The 22,920-nt window shown below is 36.7% G+C and overlaps 1 protein-coding gene across 4 annotated transcripts in view; it reads left to right on the top strand.

The window, feature by feature from the left end:
* The window catches only part of ATP8A1 (ATPase, aminophospholipid transporter (APLT), class I, type 8A, member 1), a 109,009-nt gene extending 90,065 nt beyond the window's left edge, over positions 1 to 18,944 (top strand). For all 4 annotated transcript variants that reach the window (XM_014957821.1, XM_014957823.1, XM_014957820.1 and 1 more), the window contains 4 exons: positions 8,266 to 8,354; positions 8,760 to 8,852; positions 13,931 to 14,022; positions 14,343 to 18,944. In XM_014957821.1, coding sequence (XP_014813307.1) covers positions 8,266 to 8,354; positions 8,760 to 8,852; positions 13,931 to 14,022; positions 14,343 to 14,440 — 372 coding nt within the window. In that variant the 3' untranslated portion in view covers positions 14,441 to 18,944. The remainder of the gene's footprint in view (positions 1 to 8,265; positions 8,355 to 8,759; positions 8,853 to 13,930; positions 14,023 to 14,342) is intronic.
* The last annotated feature ends 3,976 nt before the right edge of the window (positions 18,945 to 22,920 follow it).

The raw sequence follows: 22,920 nt of genomic DNA on the forward strand, positions 1-22,920 counted from the left end.
CTGTAGAGAAGATAACTAAGTTGGCTTTTACATGTGTGTTGCTGTATGCTCATAATACAGAAGGAAAGATTGCAGAATGCTGTGCTCTAAAACAAAATACAATTAGATGAAAAATAATGACTTTCTGACAGAGGGCCAGCTGTTTTGTTCAATATCTAGGGCCACTACCACCCGACCACCACCACCTTCTTCGACATGTTCCTAATACTACAATCAAGCGTATTTTTCTTTCTGCTGAGGCACTTCTGGCATCAAGACCTTTGTTTTCTGGTCTTTCAAGGTTGCTACTTCCACACTGGACCAACTCCTCCCACCTGTACAGTACTGCTCCTCACAGCATGGGAACTAGATGGCTCTCCATGTTACAGGACTCCTACATCCTATCAATAGTGGTAACTAGGCTGCCAAGTAGGTAGTGCACCAGAAGAGTTGAAAGGTGTGACTTCTGGCTCACATAAGCAGAGGAGCCCGTATCTGTTCAGAGATTGGGAACAAGCATCTGGGTGATAGCAGTTGAAACATGTTTCTTCAGTAAAATTCTGACAAAACCTTAGAATCAACATTCGAACAAGAAACCAGTTACGTATTGTCAACCTTAAAACAGTTTCTATTCCAGTTTAAAAAAAAAAAAAACCATCCCTAGTGAAGAAAACTTCATTCATTTTCCCTGATTGATGATGTTCAGATGAAAACTGTCAGTTCACCATTGTCTTTCTGCAGACACAGGCTAGAACGAAAAATGGATGGAAAATGTGAGAGAAGCAATGGGATTTATGAAGCAGAAGAAAATGGAAAAATAGGCTGTAAAACTGAAGAAGCATATGTGATAAAAAAGGGGTGATAACCTAGGTAGTTAACTATATAGTATCCATGGCTAGTTCAGTTACTGCAGCAGATCAGCTTTAAGTTATGAGTCTTTTAGTAGTCTGAAACAAGACTTACAATTTTTATCATTAATTACACTGAAGTTACTATTTTTGCTTATACTTTAGACTCATTCATTTAAAAAATTTTCTTCTTGACTTTATTCTAAGAATTAGGAATATTTTCTTCTAGGCTTAGAGATCTTAAAATACTAGGAATTCACATTTTATTTGCTTATTCCAGAGTGTTAAAATACCTTTTCTACCAGGACGGTTTTGGTAGTGGTAGCAAAACATGATTTCTGTTGGAAGGAACTTGAAGCACAATGTGTGAGAGAGAAATAAGGAAAACATTTCAAAAATTTTCAGTGATTTTATAACAACTTTGCAATCGCCACATAGTCTATATTACAGTATAATGTTTATCTGCAGTAATGTTTATTCCTGTGTTTATTGACAGCATTGTCAAGTGTGGAAGCATCTGAACAATCAGTTTTACAGGTTATTTTCTTAATATTTTACCTGTTAAGGTTGTGCTTTAAAGTATAGATGCGTAAGAAAGAAAAAAAAAATACTTCTTATATGTGATTTTTGGTTAGATTTAACACTATTGTGGAGAAGTGGGTAATACCACAGGACAGCTGGTTTGACCCGTTACAGGAAACGAGCTCCATTTAATTTCAAAAAAGGTGCCACTACAGACTAGAAGAATATTTTTATTGCAGACCTTTCTCTGCTACATTAATATAAATAAAGTTAATACTTCTATATGTAACATTAACAAAGAGAGTAAGTGAAGTATACTTCAATTTTTTTAAAAAACAAATTATATTATTTTCTCAGTTTAAACCACGTGTAGTTTTTATAAATATCTAAAAGTAAATGCCAAGTCTCTTCATATTTGATGAGGTATTTACATTGTAGACATTTTTTTTTCTTTGAGACTTTGTGATGCTGAACAAAATGCATTTTAAATCTGTGATCCAGTGAATTAGCAGGAGATATTTCCTGTTGTCCATGTTTTGTCATATCGTGTATTATACCCACTTGAAAGAAAGAAATGATGCTGTGATTAAATTATCTGGTTTTTATATTTGTGTAGTTCTCTTGCAATAATTGCATTAACTAATGAAGTTTCTGTAACATATCACCCTAGTAAGAGTAGCTACCATTCATGTGTCAGTAGACTATAAAGCTGCTCAAACTTTTCCATTAATGCTTCTGTCCTTTCAATTCAAAAGGCTACTTTTCTTTTTAATGCCATGTTAAAAAAGTAGATTGATTTTTAAAATTATAAAATAGTTACATCTCTAGGCTGGTATGGTTATCTCTTTCTTGAATAAATATGGTTGTGATTTGAGATGAAAACCAAATTGGAGAAGTGGGAAAAATACGCCAAACAGTTGTATATTTCATACTAGTACAACTCCTAGCTCTTTTGGGTTTGTTACTCTTGTGTGCTCTGAGTTGTTACGCAGTTTTTTTATGCACCTACCTGATTAATAACTTAGCTTAAAATTATAACACTTACTGGAATAAGAAGTATGACACTGGGATTAAAACCAAAAGTTCAGTATCTGCAGAACTTTTTAATTTATTGTGGTACTGTAGATAATGCATGGTAAAGTTCTCCAGAGCACCATCTGTTTCTGCTCTGTCTGACCCAGGGGATCTATAAAACTACTGACGGAAATTGAAGTTAAGGAACAAGCATGTATTTTACAGAATTTTAGATCATTTGATTGAGGTTTGCAGAATCTTTGTTAAAAACAATAATATTCCTTGTTGGATGATTAGCTGCAGCATGTAGGAAAGTTGTATTAGAATATACTATATCAGTATTAGTTTCTTAAATATTGCTTCCCTTTGTATTATTCCTCATAACCTGCTTACATGGAATTGTGCTTGTTAAAATACTAGATACACATCCTTTAATCCCCTGAAATTGTTTTTACACACCAAAAAAAAATAACCACCCACCCAATTTTTTACAAAAGCTGGCTGTCCAGATACTTCAGTCTCTAGTGAACAGGTCTTATCTGTGGAGATGTCTGTCTGAAGTCTGATCTGAGAGGCAGGAATTTGTTTTAGCGGTATTGACCCTTGGGGTGTGCTGTTAGTTACTGGCCTCCACCGAGACTTTGTGCCACTGATCACCACCCTCTGGATCTGGCCGTTCAGCCAGTTTTCAGTCCACCTCGCTGTCCATTCATCCAGCCCATCCATCAACACCTTCTCTGTGAGGATCATCTGGCTTACGCCTTGCTGTGTTGTCCCTCCAGCTGTAAAAGATGCTATAAATGGATACTTGTCTCTTCCGTTTTTAAAATCAGACAAGTGTTACTTTAATAACTTTTGCAGAATACAGCACAATAAATAAATTTAAATGGTTATATATTTAAGGAAATTGCTATGGTACTTTCCCTCAATATTAGCAAGGGGAGTTATAAATAATGTACCTAAAATTTGAAAAGTAATGATTCTCCTTAAGTTCTCTGAAGAGGAGTACTGTGCAGTGCTTTTAAGGGAACTTGCCAAATAACTCAGTTGACAATCTGGATTTGTAAAAATTTCCTTGAGCCCTGTATGGTAAACAAATACCGAAGTCTCTCAATTTTCACTTCATTATTGCAAAACTTGTGGAAGACAGCCATTCTTCAGTGGCTAATATCTGGGCAGTTATGCTGAGTTAGCCAGTAATTTTTTTGATTTTTTTAAAATTTTTTCCTGCTTCACTGTTTATTGCCAATCTGGATTAATACTATCCAAAATTCTGGGTCTTCAGAGAAATAAAATACTTGCTAACAGAACCTGCTTCGCTTCCTAATTCTTCGGGAAGCTTTTTTTGTTCGTGTATCGTTTTCCCTTCCAGCTTTTTGAGGAAACTTCCAGGTATTTGTATTTATTGTGAGGTTTTTTTTCTTTACTCTTTTCTTGCTTTTTATCTTTGAAAGCACTTTCATCGCTGTTTCTGTCTAAAGTCAACAGAGATAGCAACTGGTAATTTCTCTTCGTAAGCGGTATTCCTGGCACCATGATTTATTGCTGGTTTGCTTGGGTTTTTTTTTTTCCAAATGTGAAATACCTATTGAGGTAACCTAGGCTTTCATAAAATGCAAGGAAGGCGTTAAATGCCTATGGACTTAATTGACAATGTGAAAATGAGTGACTGCTCTAAGCTAGTCAGAAAAACGTGTAATAAGGTGCAGTGTTGCATTTCATCCCTTTTGGGGCTCAGATGCCTTACTGTGGTTAGAGATAAGCGCTAATCTGATGACTCATAAACCTGAACTACCTCCAGCAGTTAGACCCTTATCACCTATGTTTTTTTAAAATATCCATTTATCCAACAGTTAAATACTAGAACAACACTCTGGGTGAACCCAGAATGAATATTACACAAAAGGGAGATTTAAGTTTCTCTCTGCTTTGCAACTTTCAGGGTAATGCTTTCTGCTGAAGGGGTGATTGAACAGAGAACTGTGTCTTCTGCTCTTTCACTTTGTGTGGAATAATCAAATATTTACCAGATCAGAAGAGACAATGTGCTGGCTTTTTTTTTTACCTTTTAGGAAAAGGCAAGATGTTTGTTCCGATGGATACTTAGAATATTAAAATATTCACGGGAACAAGGGACTGAGCTAAGGACAGATCTGTAGGAGGAGATCTGAGTCTCAGTTAATTCTCTGTATTGCTCTGTCTGACTTCATTAATTCGTCTATTATATGTCACCATAGGAGTACTTTGTGGAACTTGAGAATTTATAGTACATGTCTGTGTTTGTGAGGTTTTTTATGTATGTTTTTATTATTGATAATATTTATTATTTGCCTTTATGTAATTAAAACCAGAATCTTAATTGTGCCTCTGTGGGATGCATTCCACGTGCAGTGAGGAAGTCAGTGATCTTGCAATGGATTAGTAGTACCCTTACCTGAAGAAAACAAGAGGAACTAGGGAAAAGGGAAGACGTTACTTAGTTCCTTACTCATTTTTCTCATCTCATAGATTTGTTCAATAAGAACTTCTAGATCCTGCCTGCAGATATCCACAGTTACCTGCTTCCTGACTGCCCGGTGCTCCCTCTGTTTCAGTGCCTTGTACTGTGTGTTGTGTACCCGTAAGGCTTTGTTTTCTTTTGAATTTATTCGGAGAAAATGGAGAGACTCCGTTTTTGATAAACCTAACAAGCAGAGTTTCTACGTAGTTCTTAATTAATAGGACCTATGAGATGTTTTTTAAACTCGAAATAGCCAAGAAAGACTAGAGGCATTCCGAGAACCCACTTGTTGGAACTTTGCTGCACTGGGAATTAGATGCAAATCTGTTTTAATATTACAACAGTAAGTGCTTTGGCATGCATGAAGGCAAACGCATGCAGATATCTAAAACCAATGAAGTTATCTCTGTAGGCTGTTGAGAGGAGAAACTGTAGTTGGTTTGATGGAGTTGAGGAGGTATTATTTTAATAGTTCTGGAGTTTATAAGGAGAGGACACTTACATAGATGATACCTGAAATAGATAAACTGAAAATGGTTTTCATAAGCTTTTCTACAGCAAGAATTTTACTGTTCTTTTAATCTTTCTTTCTTTCTTTACTTTCAGAAGGCTTTTTAAAATCTGAGTTAGCTGTTTCGGTAGAATATTTCATAGTGAAGAAAGAGGGAACATTTTGTGTTCATTTTGGCATGTGATTTCCTAATGGTACATCTTCATCAGTGCATTAAAAATGTTTTGCAGCCGGGATTTCTAATCTGCCACTAAGCCATGAAAGGGCAGCATTTTCTTTCTTTTTTTAAAAATAAGAACTTATATAAAAATCTGTACAATGCACTTAATAAGCAATGTTAATTCACTTCAGCAAGTCCTCGTATTGAGCATGAGCTCCACAGGCTTACTATCTAAAATGATTTATCCTCCCTGCAGGATTTGTAAATCCTACAATAAACTAGGCTTCCCAGCTCTCATTTTGGATTACTTCTGAATTCCCCTGGGAGCCACTTTTGTGGCAGATTCCATTTGGTTTCACAAGGCCTAAAGGGGGAAAACTTGGCATAGACCACAAATCTCTCACATTAGGAACAATTTGTAAACCACGAACAGAGGCAGCCAGAGTCCGTCCCCAGAACAGGCTGCTCCTGTTAGTGCCATTGTCTGAAAAGGGTTGGTTTGCCATTTCCCAGATGACCTGCCTATGTGTAGAGAGATGTGAAAAGTTAGAGACAAAAATGTTTTCTACAGAGTGAGGGGGGAGCGTTCTTGTACAGAAAGGAAGGAAATACCTCTGTGGGATTTTATTTTTTCCCCTCTTCGTCCAAAAAATACAAAGAGGCCCTCTGTCTTTAATGCGAATGTCGGCTTTAAATCTTTTAGGTTTGGATTAACTCTGTAAAAGAAAAAAAAAAAAATCTGACAGGCTTTCAAATATGACGCAGAAAAACTTTTTTTTTTTTCCTCAATTCATGTTGTTCATTTGTAAAGCCAAAGGCTGGATGGACTGAATAGTAGGCGCCAGTTGTTCCTTCATTCATAGTTAGCATTACAATGGTCAGAATTAACATCCTAAGACCTACATTATCACTTTTGCTGTTTCACCAGCAAACATTTAATACAGGGTGGCGAACGCAAGCTCAGCTCTTTGCTATGTTCATATAAATTTAAAAATGTTGTTAATAGTAGGTATTAAGAGTTGTAATTACTTCAAGTTGTATTTTTTATGCTTTTTCTTGCTTTTTAGGAAACTTGGTCTCTCTAATTGCTTCTTAATTATACAAAGTCTTGCAAATTGTTGTGATGGACATTTCCTATTAGCTGCTGTTTTAGGAAATAAGCATTTCATCAAGTATGTCAAAAGTCATGTTTTGCTTATGAAGTGAGCGTGCTAATACGTTTTCTCCACTTCCTGATATGAGATTTTCTTTTTTATTTCTCCGTTGAAAATGTGAATTGTTTTATTTTGAACCTCAGTGTTCAGAATTGCTCAGTGTTTACACCTTTGCTGACAGCTGTTGGCAGAAATAATTAGTGGAATCTCAGGGCAGTATCTGTATCCTTTTAACATAGCTGTGGAAAGTTTACCAAATTTTCAGTTCAAATGCATTCTGATGGTTTCCAAAGAATCAGTGTCAGCAGGAATCTGGATAAGAAAACAAGGTAAATAGAACTTTTTACCTATAAGAGAATGAGGTATTTTTTTCTGAAAACAATTCACTTTTTGTTTTTACATATGAACATGTCGAGTATAATCCAAAATGTTCGTATATACACATTCAGAAATTAGACTTTAGCTGCTGCAGCTACTTGCATTTGTCTGGTAATTAATATTAGGAAAATTTCAGCTTGTTTATTTTAGTTACGTACTGAGGTCTAACCTTTGAAAGGAATTAGTCTTCAAGTAATGAAGCAAAGGATTTGAAAGGGTATCGTTGTGTAGCAGTTACTTTCAATCTCTCTGCAATCTAATTACATTACAAAGGTAATTTTTATACTGACTGCAAAACAATCTTTCAGTAATATGTTTCATTACGTTTTTATCATACTCTTTGCATCCATAATATTATTGATGTCGATACTTGGGCATGAATTATAAGGGTAGATTAAAGTGTTTTTTTCCTTTAATGTCCATACATTATGATGTTTGTTTTGGCTTCTTAGTGTGTTTACAGACCAAGTTCAGTTATGAACAGAAGAAATGCCTATGTATTAATATAAAGCAGTGTATAAAGAAGCAAACATGCAGCTAAAATCAATGATCTGTTTTGCAAATACTTCACCTTGAGTTAATGTGTTAGATTTTCATTTAACAATGTGTTGCGTACTTCCATAATTATGTAATTAGTCGTTTTCTTAGTTCTCATTTTTAATCAGTTCTGTGGCAGTGTGGGAACTGTGGTGCAGTGAGTTCTGCTGGAGAGAACTCTGATCCAAGTTATATCGCAAAATGATTGTAACAGTGTCCAATATCCCTGTAAAGGGTCAGGAACCATTATATCCTGTTAGGGTTGATGGCAAGTAACAAATTGTGCTCATAAGGTATCGACAAAGATTGTGTTGGTGGGAGGGATAGATTTTCAATAAATCTGATTTTAATGGAAATGTCTACAGTCGGCATAGTGGGATGGAGCGGGGTTGTGGAGGGGTAGATTCCCCCTCTCAAAGAGCTAAGCAGTGTGGTCTCTCTACCAGCTTCTTAACATGAATTAGCACTTGCTATCGAGTGAATTTCTATAGCGACTCAGGGGATTTTAGAAAGGAATTGAAGTTTTATTTCACATTAGAGAGTCTAGAATGGTTCATTTAAATTTGCTTTTGATACCCTTAACCAAGTAATTGATATTTCTAAGCCTTTTTCGCTAGTTCTTGTCATAACATCATCACATTTTGTGCTTTTTTTCCCTCCAGGCAGCTATGCTGTTCAGCTCTGGAGTGTTTTGGATGGGACTTCTGTGTATTCCTATGACAGCTTTACTTTTTGATGTAGTGTACAAAGTGTGAGTACAGAAACCATGAGGTTTACAGGGGAAAGTACTGACTTTTATATGTGTGTTCTAATTACTAATATAAGAAAAGTAAATGATGATCATCTCTGGTGATTATATAAAATTACTTTTTACCTTGTTTGTTTTTGACAAACTTTATAACAAGTGTTACTAGTATTTAAAATGTTTCAATAATTGTCATGATTTTTTAATAAATATTTGTTGTTTCTAATTTGCAAGAACAGCTGATAAAATATATTATTCAGACTTGCTTTATAATATTTCTTCTTGTATAGCTTAATTTTAAGTCATCTGGGAAAGTGGATTTGTAAATTGAATGTTTATGTAAGCGTTAAAACAATCTGTTCTTTTACTTTCAAGAAGAGTAAATCTGGCAGTATTTTATATTTCTTACAGAGTAAAGAGAGCTACTTTTAAGACACTGGTAGATGAAGTTCAGGAGTTGGAAGCAAAGTCTGAAGATCCTGGGGCAGTTGTGCATGGCAAGAGGTACTGTAAAACTCTGAAAAATCTGTCAGTCATTGTCATAAAAAAAGCTTAATATTTTCAGCCTTATACATGTATCAAAGACAAAAGGTTATTTTTCAAAATGCATGCAAACAAAAGGCATCTGTAAAGAGGTTTCAGGTCTACTGAGCCCCATAGGTTTTTTCGTATGCTTCGATGTAGGTTTTACCAAGGTCTGTAACTGATGTGTTTCTTTGTAGCTATTTGATGTTTCTAGTTATTATGTATAGAACAAACTTGAGGTACGATTTTAATTCTGTAGCTTCGGACTGTGTTAACAATTAATACAAAGTGATTTTAAACCTGCACTTCTTACTACCATAGTTAAAATTGAGCCTATGCACAATACAAGAAATATAAATAACTTTTTAAAACCTTCTTAGTGGCATAGGGGAAAACAGCAAAATCTGTCTAGGATTTGCTGAAATCGAATAGAACAAGCTGGCTTTCTAGATAATGTGAGTCCAGAGAAATAAATTTGACAAAATTATTTCTTACCTCATATAGGATAAACTAAGACTCAACAAGAATTCCCTTGTTATGTCCTCCTTCATGGGTCAGGCAGGTAATTTGAAAAGGGAGGAAGTAAAACTGAACGTTTGGATAATTTCTATGGGTAAACTCAGTGTAAAGGTGTGTGCTCACTAAAGTACTTGAGACTTTTCAACCCTAGCTCAGCTTGTAGGAAGGGCTTGCTGAACGTGTGTATGAGATGACAAAGCCCCATTCTTCCCCCTTCCAATTCATTAGTGCCATTTGGCTGAGCTACAGCTTTCTTTCCTTGTCTTCATTTTCATGAGTTCTGTGAAGTCAAAAAAAAAAAGAAGCTGAAACTCTTGATACTTGATTTTCCTGTTCTTTCTTTCCTTTGGACTGCTGGCTTTTTAGTATCTTCATGGCAAAGGCCTTAGCCAAGAAGGCGCTTTTCCTGCTGAGGTATGCATGGAAAGAGACCAGAAAACACAAACAGCCACTTATTTTATTCTAGGTTCAATTTTCAGGAAGTGCCTTTTGTTCATAAAGATGCTTAAGTTTCCTTTATCCTTCAATATTACTGTATCCCTCCTCCAGTTCTGTGGGAATCAGCTTACTAGGATTTACCAGGTTGAGGCCAGATTATATTGGATACCAAGGTGACGACCACCATTTCTAATGGGTGGATTATCCAGCTCGTATGTTTGCTCTTACTTTTCCTTTCTTTTCCTAGAAACTATTTTCACAAGAGTGTTTTGTTTCTAGTGTTGTTCATGTTCCCTGGTACCATAGACAAATACCAGGGGAGGTACTGCTAGGCCTGGAAGCTCATCCCAACACTTGTGGAACACCTACGTGCGGTGGGCAATGTAGGAGCACATACCTTATAGTGTCTCCCATCAGGCTCTATATGCTGTCTTTGTAGCAACAGCTTCTTACTGGAAGTACTGTGGAATCCCCTAGTTGATGACAATTCCTGCATTGAGTATACTTTTCCTCATCACTGCAAGATCCAACGGTGCTTTAAATGCGATATAAATTGATTGTTACGGATGCCTCTGTCTGGTGGCAGTGCTCATTCAGGCAGCTTCAGGGCAAGATCTTCCTCAAAATTAACCAACTCATGTATCAATGTGCTGAGTTTTGAGCTAGAAGCAATCTATGCTGTGTGCTCTTTTGCAAAGAGCAAAACTTCTAAAAGACTGAATTACAGAAAAGAAAGCAGACATTAGTACTAGCTAGTGCTAAAAGGGCACATCTTGTGGATGTAGAAGAAAGGAAGGTAGTGTACCTTTTTAGTGTTCCATACTTGCATTCCCAAGACTTCTTTTATTCCCAAATTCAGCTACTTTGACTTCAGTTGTCTAGGCAGTACACTCTTCCTACAGAATGTCTTCCAAGTCCTTTCTTACTTAAGTAAGAGGAACTTGGTGTTTTCACCACTGGTTTTACAAATATATTTTTATCCCATAATTAAGTTGTTAGGAGGGCTTCATGAAGGTGGTTTAGTTACCTGCCAGAATGTCTTTCTTAGATCCATTCCTTCTCCACAAAGTTGGTTTTAGAACTGTGTTCTTGAAAGTATACAAGCATCCACCTAACGTACAAATCAGTGGATGTTAGACATCTTGGTATCTCTTAAGGATTTATTCCCTCCATGATTTTTTAAAAATTTATATCTTAATTCAGCTAAAGAGCCAAAACTTCACCCTTTATGGAGAAAGTATTCTTTGTTAGACAAACAGTCTGATGAACTGACTTGCTTGCATCTTCAGAAATTTGATTGAACTATTGCAAACCTTTTTTTAGTCTCCTAAGTTGCAGAAGCCTGGATTAAATAGTTACCATTGCAAAGCCAGTAGTTTAATTGGTAAGGAGTGTCCTATTCTTAAGTTGTAGTGCTTTTCATGCAAGATCAATTAATTATAAACTTTTTTTATAAATGAAGTACAGAAAATAATGTCAATATATACATATCATGTTCAAAAATAGTTAATATTCTGCTTGTCCATATTGGTACACATAATGAGCATAGGCATTTAGTTGCTATGATTTACTATTGGATAATTATGAAACCACGTTTTCTTGACTTTGCATGTAGATTTTTAAATGCGCTTTTGAATGGCAACAGAGTGATTCCTAATAAAGCCCCTGCAATATTTTTTTGAGTATAGAAATAGAGCAGAATTTAATACCTGAATAGCTGGAAGCAGTTTTCTTTTCCCAAAGGTATTTCTTACTTTATTTGTATTTTCTGTACCAGCAATCAGATCTGTGCAGTGGAAACTTCATTATACATAAACTAAGAAATGTGCTTACTTCGTGTTCCTGTAAAACTTAAGGCAGCATTTTCAGTGCTTAGCATTTGAGCTGTCTGAACATTTCATTCTGAAACACGAGCAAAGAAAAGGGATGGTACCAAAAATCCTAGAACAGACCTGCTGTGTTTTTAATAAAATAGGTTTTTATTAGACAATAACATAAATTTGCTGCTTTGAACTTGAAAGAAGGGTTTCTCAGACATACTGCAAAGGAGATACAGCTGATAACTGTACCTAAGTATTTGCATGGCCTTCCACCTCTTTGACCTGCCATCTTACATGAAGATACGTATTCACTCTGTATATCCCTGTGGTTTAAACCTCAGTCCCTAATTTTTTATTGATCTTGTCACTTAACAGTTTGTAGCTCTGAACTAAAAAATAAGGCTCCTACACAGCCTAGAAGAGCAACTAGGACCAAAAAAAAATACTAAAAAACAAACAAACAAATCTCCAAAGAGCTACCTGATGAAAACACCGAGAGTAAGGTGTGTCTCAGTATTCCAACCTCTCCATTCTTGGTTCAGTCAGCAGATGCCAGCTGCTTTCCTGGAACTGGTACCTAATAACTTTATTACAAGGAAGTTTTATTCCATCTTTTCAGTCAAAACGTTGCCACAGAAACAGTTTCCACTCCCTGTCCCCTTACCCTGTAGATTTTGCAGTTAGAATTCCTCTGCGGGTGTGGGAATAATTGGTTTATTTCCCTCTTCCAACTTGGAAGGGCCCAGGTCTCACCTTCTGGTATGTGCTTTAACCATGGGACTGGAGGGGAACACAGAGAGGAGACAGACTATTAGTGTCTTCAGCTTAAGACAATGGTCCAGCTTCACAGATAAGAAGTGTATACTCACTGAAGAACGAATGAACATTTCTAATGTGATGGTTTGAATGCTAATCTAGTAAGGGAAGCAATCTAATTCCATTCCTTGCACCACTTAGTGTGGTCAGTAGCCTGGGAAGGTAAGTCTGTTGAGCTAATTGACAATAATATTAAAAAGTAATTTGACTAATCAGAACTCAGTAATGCAGGTATATGAATCTGTTCTACTTCCTACGTCCTTACACAGGAGACAACTTTGATAATCTAGCAAAGCTATAACAAAAAAAAAAAAACATCACTATATACTCAGGCTAAACATAAGATACTTTCTAAGTGAAATAATTTTTAGACCAGTTCATGTTGGGATGGGCTGGATTTTTCAGCACTGGAAAAGTTTATGTGGTAGGTTGGTATTTCTCTGAAACACAGGCTCTAATTCACAGTGAATATCAAATTCAGATGAAGAAATTGAACGGTTTTGGGGAGTTTTTTTTTTTAATATAGTCCCTTGAACATCTTTAAAATGTTATTAAATTTGTCAGATTCTGAAAGTTTTCTGAGCTATGGCTAGTCTTTCATTATTTATTTAGTAACATAGGGTCCTATTTGAGAGAACTTTGAATGTAAGAAAGATGCACGGTGAGGAAGCCTGACACATTCACTAGAGGTTGCAGCATTCAGCTGATGCTTGAGTCTCAGTTTAAAAACTGTTTAATATTCCTGTTTTCTAGTTGGGCTGAAATGGAGTTGCTTGGATCACATCAAAGCACAATAACCACATAACACAACAGACTGGGTACTGCTGGGAAGGACGTAGATGGGGTGAAGTGACCAATCTCTAGTAATAAAAATAGTCTGTTATTTGTGTATGATCTCCAGAAAAACACTGGGGGAACACACCTTGCTAGAACACTTTTCATGGAAGCAGTATGATTTTGTACACGCAGCTGGTGGCCACGGATGTGACTTTCCCTCCTCCTTTTCCCATCTCTTTGGGGTCCTGTGTCAGTTGAGGCCGAGAGCACTTTGTTATGTAAAAAAAAGAAAGACTGTAGTTCAGCCTGGCACTAATCTGGCCACGCTATGTCAAGGAAGCCAGTGACTTCTCTTTACACCACATGTTTCTAAAGGAGTCGTGCTCAAATGTTCACGATATTATTCATTTATTTGCATTGTCAGAACACAACAGTGCTTCAAACAGATATTTTGCCTGTACTGGGGCTAGTAGAGACATTATCAGGGATCTGGGCTTCATAATCTGCCTTCGCGCACACTTAGTAATCTTCTTATCACACATCTTCGTAGTAATTATTTCAGGCACAATTTAAAAATAAAAAGGAGAATGGACACTTTTCAGTTAATAATTAATTCTCATTTAATGGACTCAAAGATAAAGGGATGAGTAAGTAAATATTTTTCACACATGTCCACTTTCTTTCTAGCTTAACTGAAAGAGCCCAACTACTGAAGAACGTATTTAAGAAGAACCATGTGAACTTGTATCGCTCTGACTCTCTGCAGCAAAACTTGCTTCGTAAGTTTTCACTGACAAATTAAAACTAATACCCATTGGTAACACAGAATTAAAATTCTACCTTTCACTGCATTTGTTTATAGTAAAGACATAGTATCCTAAATGCAGTAGACCATCTTCTTTGCCTGTTGGTAGGTTTCTCTTCATTCCTAAGATACTGCACAAAGTTCTTTCTGCTATTTTATAGTTGTAAAATTATGTAAGAAAAAGACATTTATTCCCCCCTATTGACCTTCGTTTTTTTGTTAAAAGCTTTAATAAAAACAACTTAACAATCTGGTCAAAACTTAATTGGCTTCTATTTTGTTTTATATCTGCAGATGGCTACGCCTTCTCTCAAGATGAAAATGGAATAGTTTCCCAGTCTGAAGTAATAAGAGCTTACGATACCACAAAACAAAGGCCAGATGAATGGTGAAGGGACACAGCTGGAGATTTAGGCCTTATTAGTTACTTTTGTGAGACGGACTACTAGATCTTTGCTGGGACCTGCATCCAATGCCCAGTTATCAGAGATTTAAAGATCTATGACGGTCTTGTACCATACAGTTTGGATTTGTGTATTCAGTAGACATAAGCACTGTGCAATTATACTGTAACACACCATCTCTAAATTTTTTAACGAGTATTTGCTTAGCCTTTGTAAACAGATTGGAATTTACCTTGTATCTTGCCAGCTTGCTTATTTTACACTGAAGTTGAATCAATACTGGTCATATACTCAGAAGGCAATGGTCAGATCGCTAAACGTACTTTACATTGACAGACCATTAGCATCTGTGAAGGTTTTTAAGTGTTAAATATATTTAAATACAATTGATAACAAGCCTTTGATTTCAACAAGTGCTAAAAAAAAAAATAGTATCTTAATGGTGTTAATTCACCTTCTTTGAAAAAGATTTTGAGTCAAGATGTTTATAGACGTTTGTGTCAAACTAAGCTAAAAACGTTTGCCAAAGAAGTTCCATAAATGTTTTCTGTTGTTAGAAATAATTTGAAAGGAAATTGACTCTGGTCCTGATCTCAGTACTGCATGCCTGCGTCTCCACACTTGAGGAGAAACATTTACAGTAGAGCGAGTCTAATTTGAGCGGCCTTTACGGCATTTGCTTTCAAAACTGCAAGTCTTTGCACCTTTGGCCTTATACAAGCTTTTCCCTTATTTTCATTTGTATTGCATATGTTGAAAACGGCTGCCACCTTATAAAATTGAGTACACGTATTACTTTCTTCAATTTTTAAAAATTGCTCTGCCTTACTTCCCTTTGACAAACTTTAATTATTTTTGCAATGCTTAGTTGTATGTGCTTGTACTGTAGGTTCAAAAAGAAAGTTTGTTTTAACTTATTTTAAGAAATTAATTAAATTTTGAACATTTTTATACTAAAATTATTTGAAATGCATACATTTGAAGAGAGAGCAAAGCATGCCCTTCGCTAGTCTGTGGTATGTACTGTTTTATTTGCACTAAAGCCACTTCCTATAAAGGTGTGAAATACATTGCAGCAGCCTCTTTACAACTTACTGGTCGTGCAGAATGCCTATATCCTCTCACCTTTAACGAAGAATGGAGGGGAAGTGACTGCAGAAAGAGACACACACCTGGTTTAAGAGAAAAAAAAAAAGGGGAGGTGTTAAATGAGAGCATTGTGGTACCTTTTTTAGTAGTTATACGTGGTATTTCCCAGCTTACTACCCGACAAACATCAAGTTATCACGTTTCAAAATAAGAAAAGCTACTTTAACTTCAGAATTTAGTTAAATCTTGTAGCTTTTTGGTGCATGTTTAATTCTGAGTTTAAAAGCCACCACAATTACATTTCAAATACATTTTTCTATAGTAGCAGTTTTTAATTAAATTTCTGTGCATTACATAGAAATGATTATTATTGTTTTTTCCTTTGAATGGAGAACAACTGACGGAAAGGCAGAACAACAACATCCCCAATGCTCTGTTAAATTAAGAATTTCCTCTTTGCTCTCCAGATCATCCACTTTCAACTTAAAAGTAACAAGTCATCCAATCCCATCTTTTCGATGCCCTTCTTTATTAGTCCTATACTTACTAAAGGCTGACTTTACCGCGCCTTTTATCTAGCTAAACACTTAACAAGTAACTTTATTGCACTATCCAAGTTTCTTACGCTTCGTTCCAGGAGAAACTTATAAATACACATGGGAAGCCCAACAAAAGGCACTGTATGAAAGTACATATTTAGGAAGGCGCGTCAATGGGCTGGCAGTCTGCATTTCATATGCATGTAATGCAGTGTCTTCCTCTCGCCTTCCCGGAGTGATCTTTAAACAGAAAACAGAAGACACGGGGACAAAGGGAACGTATCCCACTAGAAACAGTGCTGCCAGTCAGTCATGCAGACAAGAACTGCCTTCAGAAAAGCCATTTCAGGCATAGATAAATAGATGGATCAATATGGGAGGGCCAAATCACTTGACCTAAAGCAAGAAAAAATTTGGGGCCATGCCCCTTTCCTAAAATGGGGATCCCTATTTTCTGTCGTCCGAGGGACAATGACCAACTTCAAAACATTTCTGAAATTAACCATGACACTGTTGGTCCTTTACAATCTTTCAGTGTACTTAACTCACATAAAATGACTCAATGTATACATATACTCTGCGGGTAAATTTTTTATTATTATTGGGTTTTTTCGGTTCTAAATCGTTTAATTGCCGATTTTGCAGAAAAGGTCATGAGGACTAGAATACATTGTAAAATATTTACAATGAGAAATTTACACGAGCTCTTATTCCTCCTATGAAATAAAATTGTCTCACCATTGTAATAGAGTTTGGAAAATAACACACAGTATATCCCCAGTTTAACTATCTTAGAAAGGAAGAAAGCAACTGAAACAGCTTAAAGGTTGCAAATTTACACTGTAATTTAAGGTTTTTAAGATAGTCTTATCACAGCGTTTCATCCTTACGTCTTTACAGAATTTGAAGTAGTATTTCACAAAGTGCATTTTTTGCTTTTATTACTTCTGATGCGTTTTATTCCTGTCTCTAATTTTTTAGAAGATGCCACTTTTTGGAAATAGTGAAAAAGACAGTGTGGCAATTCTGACTATGTTTTTTGATTGCTCATACAATTCCGTTTTAAAATGTAAGATCATCTTAACTTATATGTGCCCATTTTTACATCAGGTCAAGTATACAATATGCACTTTATTTTCATGTTGAGTACACAGTAATATAATCTATGACCATCCTGTTAGTACATCATATCTTTGTTAAAATAAGGGGATCATGCAGATGATTGTTTAAAGAAAAAAACAGTTTAGGTACAAATTCTCATAACAATACCTCTGGTCTTACTGTTTGAAAATTCAAATTTGTATCAAATACAGAACTCACATGGACTTTTCTGCCTGCTATATGTGCACTGCATGACAATTGCAAGTTAGTATTAAAAATTTCCATCAAAAAGTGGAAACAGTGCCACTTAGAAATCAGATATCTTATATGAATACTGTTGCTTGATTATTTTTAAATATATACATATATATAAATGATTCAAAAGAGTTAAGTTACAGGAAACAAATTTTAACAAACCTATTGATAATTTGTATTTGGAATTTTTTCTTGCCATTTCCTAATTTTACACTTATTTTTGCAAAGCAGTTTCAACAGATTTATACTTAGTCATCATTCTATTTGTATAAAATGATAAATAAAATATTTTGAAACGCTAAGAGATAGCTGAAGATTCCTATATGTCCACATGCATCCATAAAATTCACCGTGTTACAAAGATGCGCGTCAGGTGTCCTAAGACCTCTTGGGTTACATTTAAACCCATCTTGAATGATAAGTAATTTGGGATACGTGTTAAATTTAAAGCGAAGTTTTTTCCCTTTTTTTCTTGTGTATTGTGTAAAAGCACTTGTGGTTCTGATGAATTTATCATTCTGTCTGCATGAGGCAATATTTCTAAGTGTTCCAAGGCAACGCATGGTGATTGCTGTTCCCTGTTTTTTAATGCCTTCGTTAAAAGTCTGCTCATAATATATGGAGAAGCTATCGCTACGTACGCAAATGAGTTTGTCAGTTCAACTTTCTTGGCGCTGGATGTTTTCACTGGTAACAAAACTCAACAAATGAGTTTCTCCTTCCCCTCCCACCCACCAACCCCCCCAGCCCTTGCTCCCCCAGTTTCCTCGCTGTTAACCAATAGATCTTTATTAAACAAAGGAATATTTTAGCATTCCAAACCTGGTCCCTGCTTATGCAAACTGTTCCTTGCGTTGGCTTCAGCCGGACTGTTTGTGAGGACAAGGACTGCTCATCCGAGTGGGGATGTGCAAAGTCGGGCGCTTCGGAGAGGTGATACTTTAACTTCCATGAAAGCATTTCTGTGTAGAGACTGATTTGTAATTGCAAAGCTGTGACCAGAACAAGTTCTGTTTTGTTTGGTTGTTGTTTTTTTTTTTTTTAAATCATATTTTATGGTGTTTCTTTATTGTAGAATAGAAGCCATAAATGCATTTAATATTGTTTTTCTACTTTGATGTAATTTTTCATTAAGATTTTCAGTGTTTAATATGCGTGAACCGCTGCAGAAAGTGGTCAGTCTGTAACAGCAAAATTTGCATTCAAGGTAAAGTGAGGTTTTACAGCTCCACTAAGCCATTACTGCTGAAACTGTCGTGGAAATTATGAAGCTGCATGAATGAAGACTTTTTGACTCGGTGTTTATGGTAGTTTCTCAGGTTTAGTTTTAACTGGATGTTAAATGCACTGTGTTTTATAAATAGTTCTTCTCTTTCAGTAACACATTCAGTTCTATGCAGTGTTACATGTCATTTGGCATTTGGTGAATGTGCATGTTTTGAACTGCAAATTTTAAATGTTTTGTCTTTTAATTGTTAAAAAATGAATAAACTTTGCCATTAAATGAAGAAGCTTGGCTGAATTGATTGGTTGCAAACGCTAGGGGTTGCTTTCAAAGGAAAACATATCTCATCACTCCCGGTTTTGAATTCTTTCAAGTGGGACATATCAGAAATAGCATTTCACAAATACCAAAGCATTCTTGATATTAAGGTAAACTGAAAAAGCAGAAAATGGTTTTAAGGTTTTTTTCAGATGTCTTTTTCAGTTCTCATGTGAAGTCCAGAAAAAGTTATTTAAAAAAAAATGGGGAGAGAGGGGCACGGGAGTCTGCAATTGAGCGATTAGCAGCAACACACTCTGGTGCTGATACCGTATTTTTTGAAAGAGAAATACGCACTACAAGAACGGTGAAGTGGGAATAAGGAAACATCACTGCCTTTTTCAGACAACAGTGATAAATACCGTATCCTTTGGCTGTGATACGAGCGGGCATTTCTTCCCCTTAGCAGTGCCCACCCACTGAATAAAAATCAGTCTATCCAAACCTAAGAGTTTTGTTTGTAGACAGGTGGCAGATTCTTTATGTACACACTAGACAATGAATTTATTTTGTAGGCTTTGTATCCTGTCAAGGCAGGTTTGATAATAGATGCATCTTTCACGCTGTTAGCTGCGTGATAGCCAGTCTCCGGTGACAGGGCTGGTTTAAGGAGATTCCACCTCACAGTCTGTCACTGGCTCTATTCCGCTGGCAGTCACGAGGCCATTGGAAAAACTCGGATTATAATCCAGTTTATAATGATCCTGTCTCCCTTTCAAATCCTTTCCCTCCTTTCTAATGGCAAATGTTGCTTTTAAGCTAAATTATCTCACTCACCTGGTTCACACCACAGCCCCCTGAATTTGTGGAAGCCGTAGGTGGAGAGAATAAAAAGAACACAAAGGCATTTCTTCTGCTTTTGCTAACGAAGGTGGCATATCATGGAATTACAGCCTCCGGGTAATTGTGAAGGAAAAATTGTTTACGTGAGTGTTGTGGAGCATCAGCCCCCCCAAAAGCAACAGCTCTCCTCAGAGGATCAAGTCCACAGAGCACATCACAAAACACAGAAAAACAGCACCGAAAATTGACTCAGTCTCCTTAACATTACTGCCAAGCTGTAACTCAACAGCAGTGACAAACTAATTTCGAAATTATCACTTCTTTTTTCTTTTTTTTTTTTATATCCCAGTGGGATTAGTATAAGAACTAACCCATGCGTTCACGTAGCCACGCACCCTACCGCTCACCGAGTTCCAAATAAAATCCCTCAGACATTCCTGTAGGTACACGTCATGTTTTTCTTAGCACTGAAGAGTTCCTGTGCGCTTTGGAGATGCAGGCTTCAGAAACCCAAAACGCAGACACACAAAACAAATGGCTGATCTAATTCATGTCACTATTACTCTTTGCCCGTGGAAGGGCTGGTTCTCAGACACACCTTTACCCGTTAATGGCAATCAAAGCACTTTGTGTGTGAGGTGTGTGAATGACAATAATCAATTTGCTGGGATTTTTGGTTCATTTTGATTTATTTTACATCGGTCTCACTCTGTTAAAGCCAGCACAAACTAACTCTAGTATTTCAAAATAAATAGTGAAGCCTACCGTGTTAAGAAAGAAGCCTGGCAGTCAATCAAGCACCGTGTACACCTTACCTCTGATAGCAAGCCATTTCTTTTGGTGCAGGTGCACATCTAGCCCTTCAAACCCTTCCATTAGTCATTAAAATGGGGTATTGGAATCCCACTTGTGTTCTGCCTGCAAGTTTTGGGAAAACGTCTATTTTCTATAAAACACAGAAGCACCCAGTGTCGCCCGGTCCTTTTCCATCAGCAGGGAATTCAGGGTTCTCACCTGCCTTGGAAATACCTGGCACAGGCAATGAGCATGTCAGTCGGTGGGCTTTTGTTCTGGCCACCTCCCGCCCCTTCCCTTCAGCTGAACAGGTCACTGCCAGGGTGGCTACGTGAACTATAATTTATAGATTCTTCTTAACTTAGAGATACTCGCCTGTCTGTTGGCAGATGGTGCAGAACCCCCACCTCACCTGCTTCACAGGTCACCCACCACAGCTGGTTTAACTCCCCGTGATCTTTCCCAGCCTTAGACACACCACACACACACACACACACACATCTGCAGGGTTTGTCACACTCTGTGGCCACCCACCTGCACGGCGCTTCACACTCCATGAGCTCACTGACTTCTCCAGGTCTGATTCAGTGGGATTATTCCTGCGTGTCCAGTTCTTCCTGCATTTTATGAGGTCAAACCCGTTACACAGCATCAGGAGGAAAGGCAGTAGCTGGGAGAGGTCCTCCCCTCCAGGCTGAGTTTCACACCACAGGGCAAACTGCACAGCCTTTACTTTGGGCTGAATAATCGCCAAAATCTGTAAACCTACACCCAAGTGTCACAAAACCTCATCCCTGTGCTAAAACATTAATAAATCTGCCTGTCGAGCCTGCTGAGACCATGGTGGTGGGGCAGCCTGGCCCCACTAGGCTACACCCTCAAATGTTAATGGGCCCACTGTTAATGTTAACTGAGCCCACCTGTGGCTTCCTGGGGTACGGCCCATCTCTGAGAAAAACACTGAATTTCAGCTACTCACCACCTGTGTCAGTGGCTCTCTGATGACTCCTGAAAGGAATATAAAATTGCACCTTCTTAATTGATCAAGTTTCTGCTTCCAGAAGGATCTGTATTGCCTCGGTTTACTAGATAAAAGATTTCTACTAATTAAGGACTTCTACTTGTAAAAAATACAGTTTAACTGTTTTACTATCTGTTACTGCTGTATACAGAAATGATCAGCAGATCTCGATGTTTCCAAACTGGTATCTGTTGTAATATTAAATGATTTTTCCAAAAATTTACTTCATGAACAGTCCGTTATTTCTTATCCATTCCAAACGTGCAGTGAAAGAGTCCCATGAAACCACTATCAAAGGTGGGCAAAAAGTTACCCGCCCCCTTCCTTGAAGATTGTTTCTTAAAAATTGCAGGTCAAAACACTTACCTTTCAAGTAATTTCCCAAGTACTCAAAATCTACTTTTTAGATTTTGATCAAACATGCACTACTGCGTCTCGTTAGTTTGTAATTAACAAGTACAACATTCAAGCTAAAACCTGTTGCTTAAAACATCATTGTATACAACTCAAGTGGTCCTTCTACTTAGAAACCACATTTCCAATAGTAATATGTATCAGATTGTAATTTAACTATGCAATATAAAATATATTAAAAAGTTTATCTCAAAACCTTTTTTTCATAAATGCTTAGATACTGATTGATGGATACTGGCTTTGAAAAAAATTGGATTTGGCTCGAGGAAGAATCAATGAGGCTTTTCGAAAAGCCAGAGCAGTTCTACTGCCATTCAGAAGTGCTGTAATTTTAACACGCGCTGTTCACAGACTTGTGAAACAGGTCAGCTATAATGTACTTCTTTAACAGATCCTGTAGATGGGGAGTTTGGGGCTGATAAAATATGACAGTTCAGCCTCTGATATTGCAGATTCTGACACGCAGAATGACTTCGTTTGCTCACAAAAATAAGTATACGGAGAAGCCCTTTGATGACTGCATTTTTTCGTGTGTATTTTCCATTTGCTTGCTGCATGTGTTTGGTTTAGATGCATTTTTTTCTTCTTCTTCCATTTGGTTTGTTGGTTTACTTGGGTGAAGGAATGTAGGAGGGCAAACAGAATTTATTCCTAGGGCAGGATGTTTTAAATTAAAATACCCAACTAATCAGTGTAGGTTTCACCACATTTTTACCACAGTTGCATATAAAAGACTTTAATTGATCTATTAGTTTGCTATATATTCAGAATTCTATATTATATTAAATCTGCACAACAGGTGCACAGTAAAAGATGTAAATCATTTACAAAAGCAAAATTAACTATTTTTAACAGGAAAAAACACAGCATAGTTACACCATCAAAATTAAAACTTGCTCATCCAACACTATCTGTACAGAGACATACA

The sequence above is a fragment of the Calidris pugnax genome, unplaced genomic scaffold, assembly GCF_001431845.1.
Source record: "Calidris pugnax isolate Ruff unplaced genomic scaffold, ASM143184v1 scaffold349, whole genome shotgun sequence".
NCBI classification, from domain to species: Eukaryota; Metazoa; Chordata; class Aves; order Charadriiformes; family Scolopacidae; genus Calidris; species Calidris pugnax.